The sequence below is a fragment of the Pithys albifrons genome, chromosome 10 (genome assembly GCF_047495875.1).
Source record: "Pithys albifrons albifrons isolate INPA30051 chromosome 10, PitAlb_v1, whole genome shotgun sequence".
Classification (NCBI taxonomy): Eukaryota; Metazoa; Chordata; class Aves; order Passeriformes; family Thamnophilidae; genus Pithys; species Pithys albifrons.
In genome coordinates, this window is record NC_092467.1 from 4429939 (window position 1) to 4453057 (window position 23119).

Genomic DNA, 23119 nt, shown 5'->3' on the forward strand with positions numbered 1-23119 from the left:
CACTTCAATCTCTGAGCCAATTGTGATGTTCAGGCTTGGGTTTGCTCTATTTTACAGCAGCCTGGAGTTGGAAACAATTTCCACCATGGAAATAAGGATCAGGAGCCTTCAGAAGAAGCAGCAGAGCAGTTTGGAAGCCAGGACTGAGGTCCTGGGCCTGTCTCATAAAGACACAGGAGTGTGACAACAAAGGGTTGCTCAGGACCTTGGAAGAAGCAGGACCACCACCCATCCCACCAAGCAAAGTGAGATTTGGCACATATTTTGTCTCTTAGTAGCATTCAAAAGCTAAATAGTGGCCAGGTTTGCAGAGGAGTTTCCACTGATAAAGGGCCAGTTTAACTTCCAGAGTGAGAGAAAACTAATTCTTCACTCTTTCCAAGACCAGCTTTGGGCTCTTGTTGTGTTTGGGTTTCCCAAAAGAGGTTTGCAGATCTGGGAAGCAAATGTGCTTAGTAAAAAGAGCCTTTCTCATCCCAAAATTGGCATTTTACAGCATGGCCATATTTCATATGGGAAAACATGAGCTGAAGGAGAAGGGACAGAGTTAGGAAAGTGCATCATCAAAACATGGGGGGTTTCCACATTTTGCAGTTTTGAAGATGGAGATATAAATTCATGACACACTAAATGGATAATTCTCTAAATCTCACTGCAGATTATGGAATGGTGGAGATTATCTGTCCTATTACTTTCTGTAGGTTTTACATAAAAGTAATTACATAAGATGCAAATGCTACCCCCAAAAAATAATGGGCTGCTTGAACTTGCTCATCTTCAGTATTACTGATATTTAGTTCAGTAATAAGCTTATCACCTCCTCTATTAGAATCCACTTTCTACAACCCTTTTAAATCCAATTCTTTTATACAAGGGATTTTGGGAACATGATTAATTCAATCATTGTAAAGAAATGGAAAAATATAATTGAACTGAGGAAGAAGGACTCTAAAGTCTCAAAAGCAATCTCTGCTGATGCAAACAAGAAAACTTTGGGAAGTGCTGTACATTAACTGAGGATTCAGGCTGAATTTAAGGTGAACCCTTCAAAACTGTGGGTTTTTTCAGATGATTTTAAGTCAGTACATGTAAAGGGTAACCAATAGCAAGACATCCCAGGGTTATTAGGGAATTATGAAATGCATTAGACAGGAAATCCAAATCCAATGAATCCAGGGATTTAAGAATAGCTTGCAACAGCAATTCACTTCTGTTAGCACTCTGCAATCAAAGCAATGATGGAGGATGGATGTACAATGAAAAATACCTTCAGCAAATATGAATGTGAAAGTTAATATCAATTTGCTTTGGCTGTACTTACATCACTGGCACTTTCTGTGACACTGAAATTTACCTTTTGAATTATCTCCGTAAAGCAGACACAGAAATGACTGAAAAAAATCAAAGTCGACATTTTGAGGAGTTGTTTGTCATTTAGGGCTGGAGAAGGATGCATTTCAAAATATTTACAAGGTGACTTTTGATGTTTAATTGTGTCTGTGAAGCCACACGTCTGGCTGAGTAAACAGGGGTTGTGTTCAGTGGCCGAGCTCTGCAAGGTCCTCCACGGCTCTGCCTCTCATCTCCTTGAGCTGCTGCTGGACATCCAAGCACACAAGTCAAAGCCATGAAGTTAATGGACTACAAAGGATTCAAACAGGCCCATGTTTCAGTGCAGATTCTACTTTCATGTCTCCGGGAGGCCTCATAAACACCAGCAATTAAAAAAAAAAGAAATAAAAGAAACCATGAAAATGCACTTCTGCCATTTTCTATTGTTTGAACAACCCTATCATCTGTGTCCTTCTTTGTTTTGATGGCCTTTTTCATTTAGAAAACTGAGATTAAGTTGCTACAGGGACTGCTACAAATTCTTTTTCGATGTCAAGGAGCAGATCACCTTAAAAGGAAATTGCTGTCATTTAAATTGTTTAAAGAAGTGCTCAGATTTCCAAAGGCCCTCAGCAGCCAACCACACCAAGACTATGGTGCAGGCAATGTGTGATCATATTCTTATCCTTGTCAGAATCCAGAGCCTGTGGATGTTTTCAGGGGATCTTCCTGGCTTTCCTGTGTTTCAGAGCTCTTTCAAATGTTAAACTGCCAGAGTTGTATGACAGAATTTGCTTCTTTTTTTACACTAAGTCTTGACAGTTTCAAAAACTTCCCAAATCAGTGATGTGTAACAAGACAACTTATTTACCACCATTCTCTTCAAAACTGCTGTAACCATAAGCTGTGAAAGTCCTACATGCTTCAAAACTGGAGAATTTTTTCAAGGAACCTGTTGTGAAAAACTAATTGCACTTGAGTGCTTAGCTCAGAGGTTTCTCTGGAATTGGGAAGACAGAGCTCACTGAGAGGATGAGGCAGCAGGAGCACCTGGACAAGTACATGCTCCTGGTCTTAGGGGCAGAAGGGGTACAAGACATGTGGCAGTATTAAAGAACAACCCAAGGAAAAGGTGTGGAGGGCAGAGGGAAGTGCAGTGAAGATTGCAGTGCTTTAATCTCATGGATGGACTCCATGCCCTGGAATCTCTGCCAAATTCAGGGACTTGGGATCACAGCAGGTCAGCTGCGTGATCCAGTTGTGTTTCAGGCCACAAATTCCCATGAAATGCAACTTTCATGAAGGTTAAGAAAGGGTAAATGAAACACTGCTGGATTCCATCAGAGGTGATATTTTTAGGCCACAGCTTGGATGGTAAAAACAACTTCTTGGAATGGTGGTCTCAGGGAGAATTTGCTGACACAGGAATTCCAAGGCCTCACCAAAGTGATGGGATTTGTTATTAAAGGTTGAACAGCTTTAGTATGGATTTTTGATAAGGAAACAGCTCCTCATTTGCTTGGGTTGTAGCTGAGTCTGGAGGCCACAAGATCTGATAAAGAATAAGCAGATGGTTCAGAGCAAACAATTAGAAGTAGCTCTCGTAATTTCTTTGAGAACTTCGTACATAACCTGACATTAAGAGGTTATATGAACTTCATTGAGCTAATAGTGATCAAGCACTTATTGCTGGAGGGCATCTGGAGACATGAAAAGGCAGCCAGATTTACTGAGAGATAAAAAAGATACTGCTCCACAGCCTCCAAAATGGCACTTGAGTAGTTAAAAAGTGCCAGAAGAGCCTGAGTGAAAGGCAATCTGCACACAGTGGGGATTGACACATTCTGAGCTGGAACATGCTTGGTCACATAATCTCTGACAGTCATGGTGGCTCAAAAGAGAACTGTCACCACCAGCAAGCCCAAAGTGCAGACCAGAGTCTGGAAACCAGGAAAATTCTTTGGTTGCAGAGCAACAGAATGGTTGAGATGGGAAATAACACCTGATCCAAACCCCTGCTGAAGAGAGGCCACCTAGACCCAGTTGCCAGGCCCATGGCCAGTCAACTTTTGAATAACTCCAAGGATGGAGACTCCACACCCTCCCTGGGCAAGCCATGCTTGGTCACCCTCATAGAGGAAAAGTGTTTACTGGTGTTCAGAAGGAACCTTCTGTGTTTAGTGCCCATTGCCCCTGGTCCTGCCCCTGGGCCCCACTGGAAAGAGCCTGACTATGTCCCCTTTGTACCCTCCTTTCAGGTAATTGTCCCTGAGCCTTCTCCTCTCCAGGCTGAACAGTTCCAGCCTTCTCATCCTTAAAAAAAAAATCTATTCCTCAGTTGTTTTATCTTGAACAGACAGGAGGAGAGATAACACCAAGGGTAAACAAGCCATCTTAAATAGAATATTTGCTTCTTCCTCTTTAAACTAAATTCTGTCCACAGACACTGTGCACGACCTCAAGTGAACCTGGTAAGTCTTACAGGTCTGTATTAGGGGACAAGATTAGTTTCTGGAGTCACAGGACTATTTTGTAACATGTAAGATAAGAAAGGGTTCGGAAGGCAGAAAAGTTAAAGAATTAATCCACTCGTATTTACTTTACTTGAATCTGGAGTTTACAGTGTCAAAGAACAGAATTCATGAATTCATTCATTCCTCTGCTGTTAACAGCAGCCCACATGAGCCAGCAGTTAGTGCTTTGGGTTATCTTGCTGCTCAGACTGAAATTACTACAGAATCTGGCCTTCTTTCTACCTAATTTATTATTATGATAAATAGATTAGAATAAAACAACATACTCATCTCAAAAGCTGACTCCAACTCTTTCAGACAAAGACTAGTTTTGGCAGTTTTTTAGTTTTGCTTAATAAAGGTCACTTTTGTTCCCAGAACATGCTATTAACACATATCAGATCACACTGATGTTTTAGTGTTTTACAGAATTTAAATGATGCTCAATCTCCAAGTGTTTCAGATTATGTCTCAGTGGTTAGAAAAATACATGTATCTGTATCACTGGGGCTGGAAATGCTTCCAGACCACGTGAGACAGCACTGGAAGAGCTGCTCAGGTGTTAATACATGAATTCTGTAGGGAAGTTGAATGCACAAGGACTAAGCCATCTATCAAAAGTTCACATGCCAACTCTTATCCAAGTACAGACCCATCCAAGGTTACCCATCTCACCTTTCCACAAACATCTTTATGGAAAACAGTTTACAAGATAAAAGCAGACATTCCCCAAGCTACCTCTGAGATGTGGAAGTCAGGCTTGGTATATTTATTAGACTAAAAATTGCTTAAATAATTCAAAGTCTAAAGAAGGGAGTGTGGCATATGTCTTAATGACATTAATAACCTAAATTTCACACTTCTTACTAACCACACCTACCAAGAATAACCTGACAGGTAGATGAGAAGTTGGCATTTTAGAGATTCACACAGCACAGCTGAAGAATCTTTTTTAAAAGCAAAGGATTTAGCTCTCACCAATCTTCCCCTGACATTCATGTCACAGACTTGTGACTACAAATGTAGCTGACAACAAGTCAAAGTCATCATTAACTTGATGCCCCTCTACAGCTTGTTACAGGAATCCTCCACACCTTCAGGTGTGTGTGCTCTTCCAGCTTAACTAAAACTGCTCTTAGGTAGGTGCCTTCAAATGACATTCTTCAGGCACTGAGCAGTGTCACACCCCATTCAAACAGGACAAAATATGTCTGTGTCCCTCTGTAGTGTCAATACACTTGTCCCAGTTTCATAGAATCACAGAATCATAGAATGGATTGGGTTGGAAAAGACCTCCGAGATCATCGAGTCCACCCCTTGGTCCAACTCCAGTCCCTTTACCAGATCATGGCACTCAGTGCCACGGCCAAAGCAGTAAATGAGAACATGGCTCCATAAACACTTAAAGGTGCCAAAACAGTCCCTGGGAGGCTGCACCCAAATGTCCAAGGATCAAAAGAGAAATTCATGTTTTATAATCAGAGGAGTGTGTGACCCAAGGAGAAATATTGTAAATTCTGGTGTCCTCCTGTTAAAAGTGAGAACTGGGACAGGAAAAGAGTCTGAGATAGTTTAAACAGACTCAGATTTAGTCATCAGGTCTCACTAAAAATTGCAATGACTTAAATTTTTACTGATAAATGGTCTCTTATAATTTTCAGTTCTCCTGAACTGAGGAATCAGTCCCTAACAATAAAACAAAAAATACAAAAATTGATGGTATATAAGGCACTGTTCATCACAGTTAGGTGTTGTACTGATATTTATCCTGTTCTTCCCATGATCACTGTATAGTCTTCTCCCCTCCCTCTTTTACTGATTTGTTCTCTTTCTTCAACACAATTCATTAAACCCTGTGAATAATATATTTTTTTCTGACTCTTCCTTATCTCCCTCATTTCTGTTTTTCCTCAGTGATTTTTCCCAGGTCTGCTGAGCTCTCCTTACTTTTCCCACCATCTGCTTAGACAGCTGTTACTGATATCACTGAGCAAGTGACTTGTGAAAACAGTTGTTCAGACACTGATTTTACCTGTAGTTCCCATTCTCTCTGGGACTGGAAGTTCTGATGATCAGGACAGGTGAAATGATGTATGAAACAAACCTTGATGCATTAAAGGAAAACTAATGTGGCACAAGTGAGTTGTCAAGACAACGTGGACAGGGCCAGTTCAAACAGAAATCCTATGAAGAAGCAATTTGTGGGCTATGATGGGATGAAGTTGGTCAATCAAGGGCTGCCTTTGTTCTCTCTGTCAGCTTTATGGTATTGCTGGAGGGACAGGATAAAGGGGAAGCACAGGAGAAACTGAATGGATGTGAAATGAAACAGCTGCTTCAGGCACAGCACAGAGCAGAAATTCAGAATGCACATAGAAAGTGTATAACTTGGCTTTGCTCCTCAGTTTTCTGCTTTCTGCCTCAGCCACTCCACTTCTTGCTCCAGCAGAGCCTCACAGTCCTGGAGTCCACAAAGTACAGTCAAACCCACCCAGCTAAATCCCAGTGTAATTGCACGGACTGGGGGCATCACGAGGTGATGAGGACAACACTTTTCAGTAGAAAGTTGTTGTTATTATTCATGCCTAAGAATTTAATGTAATTTTAGAAGGTTTTAGAATCATATAGTCTCTGCTAAGTTGCTCTGATCTTAAGTCTGAATATTAAAGTGCCTTTCTCACGAGCTGGCAGGCCTTGTCAAGGCCCAGCTGTTTTTCAGCAGACACCTGCAAGACAACAGGAGACAAACAATAGGAGAAGGCCCAACTGCCCCTCCATAACGAAGGGGGTAGATTGGCAGAACTTTTGGGTGGGCATTAAAGAAAAATGAGAATTCTGATTGGATGTTAAAAGCAGGTATATAAACCCTGTAACTTCCTGACCTAAGGGTCAAAACCCCTGGGTTTGAAAGTGGAAGCTTCTTCTAATAAAACCTTCTATCTTTCTCCATTAACTTGTCCTCACTGTGTCTCTTTCCACAGGGATACACGATCCAAGGCATCATTATTATAATTAGACTCTGACCCAGGATGAATTTAGAAACATTTACCTTTGGATATGTGAATTCTGGAGCCTTCAGATAAAACCTGTTGAATAAATAGTGGGTCTAGTGGAAGGTGACCTTTAAGGCCCCTTCTAACCCAAACCATTCTATGAGATACAAACAAAGTGGAGAAAAAAAATACAAAAATCTCACCAGATTCCTCGAATTCACTGTTGTAGGCATTCCAAGTCTCACTTATGCGGAGCAGACTCTCTTCCATGGCCTGAATGTCCATGTAGGGGCAGTTGCACTCGGGGAATTTGGGGCCACACTGGCACCAGCAGTCATTGTCCTTGCAGATGAACTCCCCCTCGGAATTGCAGGCAATGTAGCTCAGGGCTGCCTGCACAAAGTGCTCCTGCAGGTACTCGGGCAGGATGACCTGAAGGCCTGAAGGAAATGGAGTAAATATCATGTTATGAAACACAAAGCAGTGCTGGAGCCAAGCAGCTTCTTCAACATCCATAGCAAACAAACCAAGTAAAAACATATGGGTTTGTTAAGACAATTTGCACATCCATCCAGCATTTGCACTTTGTCACTGTATTTCCTTCCTTAAGAATTAATTTCAGGTCCATTCCTCACATTTCCCTCTCAGTATCCCTTCCACTAATCAGCAGGCTCCATTCCTCAGATGGAGGAATTTTAATTTTTAACTCCTTTCTAGTGGGATTGTCAAAACCAGAAAGGATCCCACCAACTCCTCCTTGTGCTGAAGGAACAGCCCCAGCAGGCAGAGCTGGCAGCAGGGCAGCTGAATTATAACCCTGGTGCTGGCAGCCAGTGCACATTCTGAAGATGCTGAGGAAGGGCAAAGAGCCCTGAGCAAAGAGGCAGCACAACCAGGACAAGAGGAGTGAGGACAAACATTGCCATGTTTCCTTTGGCACAGCAAGATAGAGCTTGTCTGAAGAACTCGAGTTATCTCTCAAGAGGCAGACTGAGAAGGATGGGGAAATTGGGTGGGAAGAAGTTGTGGGAAAATGAAATTTTTCAAAAATAAAATCGAGCTGATTTGTTGGGGTTTTTCTTTCCTAACAAAAATAAAATTGAGCTGATTTGTTGTTTGTTTTGTTGTTTGTTTTTTTTTCCTAATATTGATATTAAATTGCTCTGGGACACATGTGGATGTGATGGGCTACAAAACCTTGAGAAAGAAAATATTCTTAAAGCTACTAAAGGAGAAAAGGTGCCAAGTCCAGCTCCAGTGGGGTTTCAAAACCACAACCCCTTTGCTGTGACATGCAGAGCCCTTGCAAAAGGATGGCACGTTGAGGGGCACCAGAACCACAGGGGAATCAAAACCTCACAGTGTTTGTGACCAGAAATTCATCTGAAATTTTTGATCATCCTTTATGAGATCCCAGTGATGGGAATGAGCATTTTATACCTATTTTACACATATTTTATAGCTACATTAGTGATAAACCAAAGAGCCACAGTGAGGTAAATTACACGTTTTATTTACTATTTGTTGCTATTTTCTGTGGCAAAAATAATCTCTCTGGAACCAGCGGAGCTTCTTTGTGGTCCAGGTAATTTCTCAGCACATGAATTGGATATTTATGATTTAATATTTTTTACATATGCACTTGGACAGCTTCATAGAATCGTCCCTTATTTTTAGGTAAATACAAAATTGTAGCTGTAAAAGTAATTTCATAACCCTTCCAAGATGAAACTCATGTCCCAGTTGCTGACACCAGGCCTAAATCTTTCTTCTATCTCATGACAAAATTTGTAAAACTCTGCTGTTCCCTAAGCAAATTTTTCAGTGTTCTTGTATATTTGTAAAAAGCATTGGAGTTGGGAAAGCAAAATAAACCCCAGGTGAGCAAACTTGAGTCTTGTTTGATTCGTCCATTAAATAGTTTCAACAGTTCTGATAATTTAAGCAGTTCTGATAATAAACTTCTCCTAAAGACAATCCAATGGAAACCAACCACGGTCTGAGGGATGTAATTTCTGAATTTTAACTGATAAACAACACAAATATGCTGGAAACCACTAAATCACAAAGTCTTTCTGGATATATTCATTGCATCCCAGTGGAAATGACAAGGGTTTTTTTAAAAATAGATATTCTCTCTGGGAAATAATTTATAGCTTTTAATTTATTCTGGGGAGAGAGGACGGAAAAGGGAGGAAAAAGCACATGGATATTTTAAGCAACAGTCACAGACTCCTAAAAATTCCTGAAATGGAAGGGACCACAAGGATCATCATCCCTGACAGCTGTTCTTAGCAGTCACCAACAACTTCATCCTCTCTGTCCAACTGATTTATAAATCAATACAAAGCATTTTAAAAATTGGAAATAATTGTGTATCGACCTGCAAGTGCCAATTAAGAATTATGTTGTTCTCTCATGGTCTACAGTAAGTCAGAGGTCTACACAAACACATACATTAAAGAGACTTTAGTGTCTTTTCATGGTAAGAAGTTGCTCATGCTTCATTTGCATAACTGAAAAGAGCAATTAATAACAGCCTAATACAGGGGGACTTTTCAAAAACTTTTATCTACCTAATATGTTGGTTGGGAAATACATATACTAGAATTAAAAATAAATAAATAAAAATTATTACTCTCTTCCTCCTTTTCCTTTCTCTTTCTGTTTCTCTTTCTCTCTATTTTTGTCCTTTTTCATTTTTATATATTTATATATAATTACTATTTGTTACAAGCAAAAGCAATTATTAACAGCCTATTATCACATAGAAGGACTTTTCAGAAATTTTTATCTACTTAATATGCAGGTTGGGAAATGCAGCTACAGGAATTTAAAAAAAAATGGCAATATTTAAATGTCTAAAAAAATAAAAATATTTTAGAATGATGACTTTCTTCTTTCTTTCCCTTTCTGTTTCTCTCTGTTTGTTTCCTTTTGCATTTTTGTATAGAAATAATTATTATTTTCCTAATGAGTGAGATGCTTAATCTTCAAAGTTTTCTTAAAATTCCCAAGAGGAGCCTTTGGGCTGCTCATTCTTTAGAGGATATAAAAATGCATATCCTGCTCCTCTGGTGCCTCCCTGAATTTTGGTGGAACCCCTGCCTGAGGTCCAAGGCACTGCTGGGAATGTGCAGAGCAGGCTGAGCCCAGGGGATGTCCCTCCCTGCTTGGTGGCACCTCTGGCAGTTCAGGCTCTTGCAAAGATGTGCTAAATAGGGATGTCAGATGTTACCAGGGCCATTCAAATTATTTTCTGATGCATCCAGAAATGGTTTCTATTTCCTCCACTTTGCCTGCACACATGTAGCAATGGATCTCTGTCCCTCTGGGGGTTCTTCCTGCCTCCTTGGTGTTGTCTGTTGTAGGGGTGCAATCTACAACGCTATGGATGGATCTCCTGGTCCTGGAGTTTAGAAAATGTGCTCCCCGCCTTCCCTGACCACGTGGTCCTGGAGAGCCCTTGAGAAGGACACACAGAGACCACCCGGAGAGGGAGAAGAACAAAGAGAAAGTTTATTGCTGGTCAGGGGTTTATATGGACCTTGGAGGGATTCAAACCCACCAGTAAGAGACAAGAGAAGGTTTGGCTCTGGGCCAGTGGGAGTGAGGGGATTTATATTCAATAGGAGAGGGGTTCAGGTAACAGCATGTCACAACCTTCCTCCAGAGCCCTGAGATTAGAGGGTCTTCTGGGAAGAACAAGCAGTGACTTTGCAAGAAGACACTTTACCAGACACTGTGTACATTCAAACAACATTAAAAGCATCAGTTGTTAAAGCATTATCAGTGGCTTGTTGATTTTCTTCACAAATCCATTTCTGGCAGGACTTTCTCCATTCTAGATATTATGAATCAATTCCCACAGATCTCCAGTATCTGGAATGGAAAACGTCCTGTCAGAAATGGACTTGTGAAGAAGATGAAGAAGCTGGTCCAAATGCCTTACAGACAGAAGTCTTTACTGTGTATAAATGCATGTTACAAAATGGATTCTTTTGTTCTCTTTTGCTTAGTCACTGTCCCCTTCCCCAAATCCCCCGAGATAACCATTATCTCACCACTCAGCAGTGCATGGGAAAATCCTGGAAAAAGCTTCAAGAATTATTCACATTGGCCCTTATTTACTGTTTTCTATTGGTTGGTACCCCAGGATTTCTATTGGTAATAGTCCAAATCCCCCTTGGCTCCTTATTGATAGTATTTTGAGCCCCCCAAAACCTTTATAGACGTGGCACTGAGTGCCATGATCTGGTAAAGGGACTGGAGTTGGACCAAGGGTTGGACTCGATGATCTCGGAGGTCTTTTCCAACCCAATCCATTCTATGATTCTGTGATTCTATACCCATGATCAATAAGCTCTCTCTCATTCCTCTCCTGTGGTCTCTGTGTGGCTGGTTTTGGGTTCCCTGGGGACCATGTGGTGGGGACAGCAGGAAAGGACATCTCCTCCACGTTAACTCCTGGGACCTGGAGCCCCTCTCAGCCATTACACACACACAAAAATTAGCAAAATGGCTGTTTATGAGCTGAAAGAAAGCAAAACAAAGAGTGTGATAAATGTCAGCCTGTTCCAAAGCAAATTCCTGAAGGTTCCCCTGCATACCTTGCAGCTGGATCTTGTTCTCGGGACTCTGCACCAGGACGGAGCTGACGGAGTCCAGGTTGTCATAGTTACTGCAGCCCAGGGGCCCCGTCCGCGTCTCCGTCACCTGTGCCCAGGGAATGGAGCAGAAGCACTTGGTGGGTTACTCAAAGCACACTGAGGAGTTCACAGAATCATTGCATAAAGTTTCCCTTTAGTGATGAGACATTTCAGACTTAATTAGGGTGAAATAACACCATTTAATTGCACAAAGGGCGACTGCAAATGTTCCACCAATGCCTCAAACTGCAGCGTTATTTCTGTTGCAGAGACTCCTCACAAACACTGTAATATCCCAATACTATACAAATACTACTGTACATGAAAGGGGGGAGAGGAACAGAAATGCAAAGACTTTTAGCCCCACCTATATTAATACAAAGGTATTGGCTATAAGTGTCTTTGGAACAACAAAAACCTTGTGAACCCATCACTGCCTGTTGAGCACGGGACAGAACACAGGCTGGAAAGATTTTCGACCTTCCTATGAAGCCCACACTTTAGCCTGGGAGAACTTATTAACTACAAGCATCCCAGAAGATCAAAGCTTTAGATAATCCAGATCAGCCTGTCTGTGTCTCACCTGATGAGACAACACAGGACAGCAACTGCCTGGAAAGGGCTTTGATACTCAGTTTAGGGACCACACTTAATAGCAAGAAGAGCTCCCGAAATAACTTTTATTAAAACAAGTATGTGACAATGACTATAGGGGTTGCTTAGCTGATGATAACAATGAGCTGCAGGATTGTATTTAATTGATTACAAAAAAACCCAAAAGAAACTGGCACAAAACATTCTATAGGCAACTCCAGCAGTAATCCCCTCATGACAAACTTAACTAATAGAAGATTACTAACCAGAAACACAACAGCTCAACCCCACATTTAAATACACTCAGGAACCCAAAGCAACAGGAAGAATAGAGCCACTTCCCACTAACACATTTATACCTGGTGAGTTAGAGCAAATTATAATTAGTAAGGAATAGGAAAGTACAGTAAGATTTGGTTGCTCACCCCTTAATGCCCAGTAGGGTGGGGGGAGACAGGACAGCTCATAGGTTGCCCTCCAAGAGGTGGTGAGAAGTTTTCTCCCCAGTTTTTGCTCATGCCCAATCTTTTTTTATACCATTTTTTTTCCTATAGGTAAGTTGAGTGATTATAGTCAATATTTTGGGGTTGACAGACAGATGCCTGAGGGGTGGCTCCTTGGGTCTCTGCAGCAAAGAAGGGCCATGTCATTTCCATAACACTCCATTCCTTGGCATCCCTATCACTAAACCCTTGCAGGGAGCCAATTATTCCTGCAAACATCCCTCCAGGGGGTCGAGGTGTTTCCCTCAACTCATATCAGGGCTATCACCCTACAACAACTACAATAGTATAATACTGTAATAGTTCAATGCCATCCCAGCAGCTGACCAACAGTCTAAACAGGATTTATTTTTCGTGCCTGTGGCAGTTACAAGGAATTTGCTAAATGAGGTTTATAAAAATGAGGACTGAGATATTTTCCAGTCAAAACCTGTGCACGTGACAACTCCTTGTTGAAATCGTGGAAGAAATTTGACTCTTCCAGTGAAGCCCAGAGGGATTTCAAAAGCAAAACCTTTTATGAGCTCTATTTATAATGATGGTGGTAGTGGTGGAAGGGCCCAAGTTTAGACACAAAATTCTAGACATTGAGTCTGTTGTAATCACCAAATCCATGGCCACAGAACCAAAGTACAGCTGCATTTATCAAAACAGCAGCACAGCTCTGGCTTAACACTTGAGGATGGTGTTTGGCAAAGAGCAGTTCTTTAAATCAGAGACTCATTAAGGCTGGAAAAGCCCCTGAGATGGTCAAGTCCCAGCATTAACCCAGCACTGCCAGATACCCTACTAAACCAAGTCCCCAAGCACCACATCCACATGTCTCTTGGACACTGCCAGGAATGGTGATTCCACCACAGCCCTGGGCAGCCTGTGCCTGATCATCCTTTCAGTGAATAAATTTTTCCTAATATCCACCCTAAACACCCTCTGGTGCAACATGATGAGTAAATATATTCAAATTTCTTTTTTAAAAAACACAAAACCCCCAAAGCCTCAGCATAGATGGAGATGCCAGGATCTCACATTTCTTCAAGTGGATTGGGTGCTGCAGAAAACTCATAGCCTTGTAGCTGCTTCTCCTTTATATCAACACCAGGCAGAAAGAAGAAAGCCAAAGTGCAATAAAAATAATACAAACAGCCACAGCAGGGAATGCTGGCCATGGGATATATGTCCAAGGACAACCAATCCCTCTATCACACCCCTCCCAAACTGTTCTCAGCCACTATCCTGGAACTCCTTCTCTCCCTTTAACTGTTTCAGAAATTGTGGCCAGATTTACCCTCATTTGGTGATCTGCCACAATTTTGAATAAAACTTCTTTTATCTTCTACTACTTCAGCTATTATATTCAGCTCTGGATCTCCTGGAGAAAAAGCCTGAATCACAGGAGCAGATTTCCCAAATCCAACCTCCACTGAGCAACCGAGTGACACACACCCAGCCACCCAGCATTCACCCTAAAGAACAGAAGGGAGCCTGCTATTTCACCAGTCTGTTTTGAAAAGAATGTGAAGGTTTGCTAAAATAAACCCTGAATGTTCATGTTGCTGAGGGTTGCCTGGCTCTCTCACAGTCTGTGCTACCACCAGCACGTGTGGGTGGCTGCAGCTGGATCAGCCTGTTCTTGAAACCCCCGAGATTTCACACTCTTCTCGCACTTTTGCAAAGAAAATATGGAATTTCAGGCCATTCCAAGCTCTTGGCACCGTTCCATCCCTTTGAACTGGTGTTGCTGGGAGCAGAGCAGGAGACCCTTTGCAGTGCCAGCAGCCCATGGAGAGGACACCCAGAAGAAGCCTGGGACAAGCCTGGGACAAGCCTGGGACAAGCCTGGGAGCAGCTGGGTAAGGAAACAAGACCCACCCAGGTTGTCTTCCTGCTTGTACTTGGCAATCTGTAACATTTATCACAGCACCAGATTTACCATGGGCTTAGTTAATAATCCTGAATCAGCACAAAGGCTTCAGATTTGGCTGGGACATGGCTGGGATGACAGCTCTGATTTACCTGGGACCCTTCAGTCCTCTGCCAACAGGTAGTCCAAAATGCCATTCTGAAATCTCCTGTTTTGATAGCACCCCCAGCCCAAATACAGAATCCTAATCTCTTTCTCTAATAACAAAGAGAGACAGCAGATTAAATAAGATAAATATCCAGAAGACAATAAATAACAGGTGAATGTTGTAAGGAGTTTTATCCTAACTCTGAAATATTATGCTCAGCATTGACCTATGCAATTCTTCATTTAAAGTCCCATTTAGCTGAGTGTTGTTTTGGTTTGCATATTATTATGATTTTCAACCATTTGACCATAAGGCAAAGCAGCTTCATAAAGTTATATGAAATGTATAAACTATGAAGCAAATTTTACAACTCCTATCCATTCTTATTATTCTTATGCCTCCCAAAATCACAAAATAAGAAGGGTTAGTAAGCAGCTTTATGGTTATTGTGCCCCTTTTTGTTCATTCTTCTTCACTCTTCATCTGAATTATGCAAGATACAGAGATTGTCACTGTTCTGAGTGATAGCACTTGGTGTTTTAGATGTGCCAAAAGGCAGAATGGGGAAAAATCTTCGTTAAAAGTTTGTTCACTTTTAGAGACTGGTTATATAAACATACTGATTCAGAAGAAAACTGTATATATGAAAAAAAGCTGAGAGCAGTTAAATTTTAATGTGACTTACAGACATTCATGATTGTTACAGGGAAGTAATAAAACACAGTTCTAATAATAGCAATGAAAGGCAATGCTTTATAAATAGGGCAATAAACAAGGACTTTTTCCAAAGTTTTCAAATCTATATACTTATATTATTCAGTTTTTTACTTTTCCAGGTACCTTCCCCTTCTTCTGTCCCCTCTCTCACTCTGGTACTTTTACTTTCTGCATAGAAAATACATTGCAAGAAGAAATTCAAAATGTGCAGTCTCAAAAATCATCCAACCTTCCACTTTTGATGGATGACAATTCTATTCAGAGGTCAAAGTGATGGAGTTATGTGTCTTTTTTTATACTCTGCACAAATCCTACTCCACAAGATTGTAAACCAGAAAAAAAAAAAAAAAGACTGGTTGATAAATGAAAGCTTCACATTTCCATCAAAGTTTCTGATCAAATGAAAGGATTTAATTTTCATAGATCATAGAATCCCAGATTGGTTCAGCCTGGGAGGGACCTTAAAGCCCCTCCAGTGCCACTCCTTGCCATGGGCAGGGACTCCCACCAGCCCAGGTTGTTCCAAACCCCATCCAACCCGGCCTTGGATATTTTGGGGTAACTCTTGTCCATAACAAAGCAGACTAGAGAAGGTGGGGGAGAGGGTACAAATACATTAATTCTCGTTTGATCCAAATGATATCACAGATGATTTTACATTTTTTGTTTCAAGAACAATAGAAATTACATTGGAACATCTTTAATTATCTTCCAAGCAGAGAAGTGTGACTATGTTCAGCCCCAGGAGCTGAGAACTGTCGTGTCTGAGAGGATATAAAAAGAGATTAACCAGAGAGAGGAGAGGGAGAGGTAAAAATCTAAATGCACATTATGCTGAGATGGTCCAAAAGGCACTGAATACACACAAAGAGCACCAGAAGCACATCCTTGTTTGGTGAGACCTGCAGCCTACAAAGAACACCGACTCACAAAGCAAACCAGCACAGAACAAAGTTATTTAACAACTAAACCCCCCAAGAATTGGTAACAAAACTCATGTGAAACCTGTGCCACGAGCCAGGCAGGCTGTTCTGCAGCACCTTGTTGTCAGGGCTCATCCCAGCACAGCCTTCCCTGGGCAGCAGGGCTTGCAGTTCCCAAAACAAACTCCAACATGAGGCATTAATGAGACAACTGCACACAGTTTTCACTCAGTTCAGTCTCATAAACATTGGTGTGCTGGTTTAAAGGGAAACCAGCAGGAGAAACAAACTCACCACAAGAGAGATTGTAAGTCAGAGTTACAATTTAATAAAAATATTACCATAAATGCAAGAGCACAAAGAGAAAATGGTTTTAAACCGCAAAACCCAGAAGGGTAACCCACCCCCTGGAGCACAAACACAGGGGGGTTTGGTGGCCCCTGTGCTGAGCCCCACGTGGTTCCTCCAAGTCCAAAGTAAAGGAGGAGAAAAACCTGTTGGTGCAGATGATGTCACAGTCTGGTGGAGAGTGGGGGGCTCCTCCTGTCGAGGTTCTGCTCCTCCTCTGGACCCCATGAGTGGTCCCCCAAGTCCCCAAACCCCAAGACTGCATCTCCTCAGGTGCAGGTGGGAGCCCCCAGTGCCTCCCCCAGGGCAGGGAGTTCCACACTGGGGGATCTGACTCTGGCAGTCAGGGGGGATTTTGGAATTGTTGCTGGCCCATGGGCAGAGCTGAGCCCTCAGGTGGGTGTGGAGGTGCCAAGGAGTCCCTGGAGGGCAGTTCTCCCAGCTCCTCTGCCAGGCTTCTTTCCCAGCCAGCTCCCAGCCTGAGGGCTCAGCTGTGCCCTGGGCAGCTGCTGCCAATGGGCCATTGGGAACAGTTCCTGGGCAATGAGTGGAAGGTTTAAAATGCACAGCTTTGGTCACCCCCACACAGGGATCAGCTGGTCCCACCTGCTGAACTGGGACACGTGGTGATAACAACCCCATTAGAAGTGGGCTGAGAACGTGCCCCCAGCACTGGAGCAGGGCTGGATTCCTGTGCTGTCAGCAGGTAGCATTTCCCTGGGAACAGCCTGCTCTTTGTGTCCATGGTAATTAAGCCTACAGAAGGCATTCCTAATCAAAGGGAAATGTATTTCTGTGGAGGTTTTGCTCCTGGTGTGTCATTTTACAAGCACATAACTTAATGTTCCCAGAGCCTCAGGGCTGCCTTCATAAAGGACTGTCCTCTTCAGCAAGACTCTTTAAAAATGTGTTTGGCTTCTGAGGAAGAGAACTGAGCCAACACAAAGGAGGATGAGACAATGCTGGTCACTTCAGAACAGGCAGCATTTGTATGCCCATAAAGCTCTTTAAAATTGTAAGCATTGGAATGATTATTTAAGCAAACTCATGGTTTACACAGGATGGAAGAAGGTCTGTTCTGACCAACCAGTGCAGAGAGAAGACAGGGCAAAAGTCTGGATCAGGGGACAGACCTGAAGTCCTCAGGATTCTCCTGAGCAGCAGGATGGTGGTGCTGGGTTGATGGCTGGATTTGCTGAACTCAGAGGTCTTTTCCAACCTTAATGATTCCATGACTCTCCCATCAACCCCACTATCAGGACTTGTCCTCCAGCCCACGTTCCCACACATCTTAATCCCTGCACATTCTGCAGTCAATGCTTATTTTACCTTGATCAAATGAATAGGCACTAAATATACTTTCTGTTTAGATGTGGATCTCCTGCCAACTCTCTTCCTTTTTTCCCCCCAGGCCTGACAGTTTTTTACAAAAGCACCTTTATTCCAGCACTTCCCTTTGCCACACAATAGTTGCTGCTCTGCTGCCCTACTTTTGTCATTGAATGTAGGAAAAGAATCCCGCTAATTAGGGTGCAATTAAAATAAATCAGATTTTCTGAGTGTTCCAACCCCTGACACTTCTCATGCTATGGGCTGGATGTGCATTTGTGAAGGAGATACAGACAAACCAGCAGCATTCACAGTGTCAGGGCTTGGATTCATAGTTTCAAGATCATTTTATTAATTGCCAGCATTTTAAAACAATACCTTACAGGCATGTAATGTTCTTAACTCATTTTCCAACTGCATAGGGCTAATGTTTTAATTTGAAGAGCTCACTAACTCTCCCATCATATCTTCCTGTCATCTGTAAGAAGGAATAGGAACAGTAAACTTGGTTTTTCTGCAGAAGAAATAATTGCCAAATTTCCATTAACTTCATTAGAAGGGAATAACGACTTCTTTCAAGTTTGTGGGCAAGGAGATGACTTTGAATTTTACCAACTGCAACACTAAAGCTTCCCAAGAGATCAGTCTAATCCTTCCATTCCCTCTCCTTTGTTTCTGCACTCGCAGGAATTTGTGAGCCAGACTGTTACATTACAGTAACAATGAAATTGAAATGTGTTCTCCTTACATAAGGCATTAAATACCTTAGAAATCAGAATATTCTGGGGGCTGGAAATGAACTCAGACTATTTGAATTCTGCTCTGTTGGTACATTTGTTAAAAAGACTATGGTTTTTTTAAGGCTGTTTAGGTTCATGTGATAGGGAGCAACCACCTCTCTGCTCAAGTGCCTTCCCCACTCTGACAGAGAGTAATTTATTGCCTGTAAATTCCAGGAAAATCCACAAGAACATCAAAACAAGTCTGGCAGCACTGCCAGTCCTGGCACTGCAGCCCCAGTTTTCCTTTAGAAGGATGTGTTTATCCCTTGCCTGTCAGGTGCCACATTCCAGTGCATCCCTCTGGAATGCAACCGGGAAGTTTGCAGGAAATGAGGCTGCTGGAAAAGCATCAGGGCAGCGCTGCCAGAGCCTTTCTCTCCTGGTCTGCCAGAGATCAAAGGGGCATCAGTCTCATACAGAGAAGAAGGACAGTCAATCTCCCTGAAAGAACAGGTTATCTTTTAATTTATCTTGAAGAACAGATGACAGGGAAGTTTTCCTATGGAAGAACAGCAAAACTGTAATAAAAACTGACTGTTTTGTCTCAGTTTCCATTTAGGTGTTTCTGCTTGCCCATATCTTACTTAAATTAACACTAATATTATTTTTTTCACAGCTTTTATTGCCTAAAGAGAGAGCTGAGCAACAACCAGTAAATGAAATCTATATATTTGGGTTAAAAGATAAAATTAGAAACAGAGAGGACAGTACAGATACAAATTAAAATGATATTTCATGTTTATAAAATCTCAAGGTATCTGCAGAAAGCAAAAGCAGAGATGCCGACTGAAGCAAAACTCATTTTCCTAACTTTTCCAAGCATAATTCCATTACTACATCAAGGACAAAAAGAAATTTGGGGGCCCAGACTGTAAAGGGAGACCATTTTCTTACATTTAAATGCAAAATCCCATGTGTGGACTTCCCAAGAGAATTGGGAATAGGATTCATATCTTCATGGATCCGTTCCAATATCTGGTGCTAAGGCTACTGGGGTTTTTCACTGTGTTCCCATTTGTTAAAGAGGACAGGATGATTTGGTTAATTATAAGACTCACAGAGGGTATAATTCATAATAATATTGCAGTTGAATGGAAAATATTTTTTTAAGTTGGTAAAGTATGAAGAAAAAAAATACAGTCCTTCCTGAATCAGAAGGAATAGTCAAAATGTTCCTTTTCTTTGTGAAGTGTCAGGGAAAAGATCATGTTGGTAAATATAAAATTTCTCTTTGGATCATTTGGAAATATTTTAGCTTTAAAGGTAAATAAGGGGTCAGGTTTTAAAAAATGTATATACATTTCTATATGCACATTGTCTTTTCAGAGGAAAAAAATGAAAAACCCCTTGTGCTAAGGAAAAGGAGAGATTAACATTAGATCCTAAAATAACATGAAAGGCATTTAAAGACCTGAAGCTCAAAAATCAAAATGATAAAGGCAGGTTAATTAAGAACCCAATTTTCCATGGAGATCCTACCTGTGATTCTGTATTTCTGTGCAATTCTAAAACTTACTCTTTTCACCAGCCTCTCTAACAATTACCTAATCGAGGCTGTTTCCAGAGCTAACATTTCCTGCCTGCCTGCACGTGTAAAATCTGATTTCTTTTTGCAATCCAGAGCCACTCTGCCCCTCTCCCAGGGACATCCCCAGCAGGACAGTTGGCATGGGGGTTTGATTTTACCTTCCCCCACTCAGATGCCCCTCCTGGGGCTGGCACTGCAACCTCTCCAAGGAAATCCCTTTGCTGTCCATACTGCACAGGTTTCAGGGATTTATTTTTAGGTTATATCCTCATTACTTCCCACTCATTTCTTCCCTCTGCTAAACGACTGCAGCACATTTGCTGCAAGAGAGGGGCTCCAAGAGAGCTGGAGAGGGACTGGGGACAAGGGATGGAGGGATAGGACACAGGGAATGGCTTCCCACTGCCAGAGGGCAGGGATAGATGGGATACTAAGAAGGAATTCCTGGCTAGAGAGGTGGGCAGGCCCTGGCACAGGTGCCCAGAAAAACTGTGGCTGCCCCATCCCTGGAAGTGTCCAAGGCCAGGCTGGACAGGCCTTGGAGCACCCTGGGCTGGTGGGAAGTGTCCCTGCCCATGGCAGGGGTAGCACTGGATGGGCTTTACAGGTCCCTTCCAACACAGACTATTCAATGATTCTATGATTTCAGGGCTTATCTGCAACAGTTTAAATCTCAGGAGTAAGAAAAGAACAAAACTGGTTCTGATTCACCATGTTTAATCACCATACAGAAGTTTTTCATAGCAAAAAAATTATCCCAAGTCTCTCTATTGCTACTCCAGGTGCTTGTCTGGAATGCAGAACCATCAGCATTCACAGGCTGCCTTCAGACAGAAGTAGCAGTGAGGAAGCACCAGGTAAGAACAAGAGGTAAAAGAGGCAGTTTGTTTGGGATATGAACCCCCTGTGTTAGGACAGAACTTATAGAATCATAGAATCATTTGGGTTGGAAGAGACCTCCGAGATCATCATATCCAGCTCTTAATCCAACCCCACTTGGATCATCAGATCATGGCACTCAGTGTCACGTCCAGATTCATCTTAAAAGCCTCCAGGGTCAGAGAATCCACCCCCTCTCTGGGCAGCCCATTCCAATCCCTAAGCACTCTCTCTGCAAAGAATTTCTTTCTGATCTCCAACTTCAATTTCCCCTGGCAGAGCTTGAGCCCATCGTGCCCCCTTGTCCTATTGCTGAGTGCCTGGGAGAAGAGACCAACCCCCACCTGGCCACAACTTCCCTTCAGGCAGTTCCAGACAGTGCTGAGGTCACCTCTGAGCCTCCTCTTCTCCAGGCTGAACACCCCCAGCTCCCTCAGCCTCTCCCCACAGCACTTGTGCTCCAGTCCCTTCTCCAGCCTTGTTGCTCTTCTCTGGCCCCGCTCCAGCCCCTCAATCTCTTGCCTCAACTGAGGGGCCCAGAACTGAACACAACACTCAAGGTATGGCCTCCCCAAGGCAGAGTCCAGGGGAAGGGTCACTGCCCTGGGCCTGCTGGCCACGCTACTTTGGATCCAGGCCAGGATCCCCTTGGCCTTCTTGGCCACCTGGGCACACTGGTGGCTCCTGTTGAGCTTCCCGTCCCTCAGTCCCCCCAGGTCCCTCTGCCTGGCTGCTCTCCAGCCACTCTGTGCCCAGCCTGGAGCGCTGCAGGGGTTGGGGTGGCCAAAGGGCAGGACCTGCACTTGGCCTTGTTGAACTCCATCCCATTGCAATCAGCCCATCTCTCCAGCCTGTCAAGGTCCCTCTGCAAGCCTGAGCTGAGAGTTAATACACGTGAGAGTATGTTGGATTGAGATACACATATTCACACAGTTCTCCCTAGAGCTCTTTGCTGTCAACTCAACAGTCCTTTAAATTATCCATTATATGTTTGTAAGTAAAAATGACAGGTAACAAATTTTTGCTGCTGTGATAATAAGCAGAATTACAGATAAAATAAAAATTACTGGGGAAGTCAAGGCAAGAGGAAAGAAGCAGATTTGCAAGTGAAGAACCACATGACAGGAAAATGTTTGGTTACAAAAAAACCTTAGGCTGTCAATTCTTTTGCCAAAATAGAATAAATTCCCCTTTTTATTCCCTCTGAGACCAACTGCATTCCAGATAATTCTATTGCCTGCCTGCTGTAGATTGGAAGGGACAGCTGAATCCAGGTTTCACAGTTCAGTCAAGATTTACTGGAAATGAGAGTTGGTAGCTGTGTTCTGTATTCAGAAATCTGATCTTTCAGTTTTGGTCTGTCAAAATATATGGGGGGAAAGATAATTTCTTTTACACCTAAGACCTGTCAAAGATGCACAGTCAAGTGGAGAACCCTGGAGCACAGGGGCTGAGATGGTTTTGGTTCAGTGCTTATACTCACCCTCAAATGGAGAAATCTGAATGTCACTCAAAAGTCTGAGGATTGTAGAACCTCCTTTTAGAGAGAGTTGGAACAGGGAAGGTCTAAGTAGCAAATTATGTTTTCAGTCCAACACAGAATCACAGACTATCCTGAGCTGGAAGGACCCACATGGATCATCGAGTCCAACTCCTGGCCCTGCACAAATACCCCAACAATCCCACCCTGTGCCTTCTCCTTTATATCCATCAAAGTGTTGATGAACACTCAAGAGTATCTCTATCCAAAATTGTGCATCATGTCAGAAGAGGCATCTTCAAATCAGTTTTACTTAGAGCAAAAGTAAAACTGGATTCATAGATTTGCTGACTTTGATTAAATAATCCAAATACTCCTAACTGCAAATATGTCAAATGGAACTCAAGCATTTCTGCAAATTTACAGTGTTAGAGACCATTACAAAATTGGAACACAAAGAATTCAAACATGAAAGCCATCTTGAGAAGTAGGAATTACAGCTGGATGGGAAACTCCTGCAGACTTACCAAGACCTTCTAT

The 23119-nt window shown here is 42.4% G+C and overlaps 1 protein-coding gene across 2 annotated transcripts in view; it reads right to left on the reverse strand.

The window, feature by feature from the left end:
* BRINP3 (BMP/retinoic acid inducible neural specific 3) overlaps positions 1 to 23119 on the reverse strand; it is a 201706-nt gene that overhangs the window by 51203 nt on the left and 127384 nt on the right. For both annotated transcript variants that reach the window (XM_071564940.1, XM_071564939.1), the window contains exons 5-6: positions 11449 to 11554; positions 7042 to 7278 (exon numbers count right to left, since the gene is read on the reverse strand). In XM_071564940.1, the coding sequence (XP_071421041.1) occupies positions 7042 to 7278; positions 11449 to 11554 (343 nt within the window). The remainder of the gene's footprint in view (positions 1 to 7041; positions 7279 to 11448; positions 11555 to 23119) is intronic.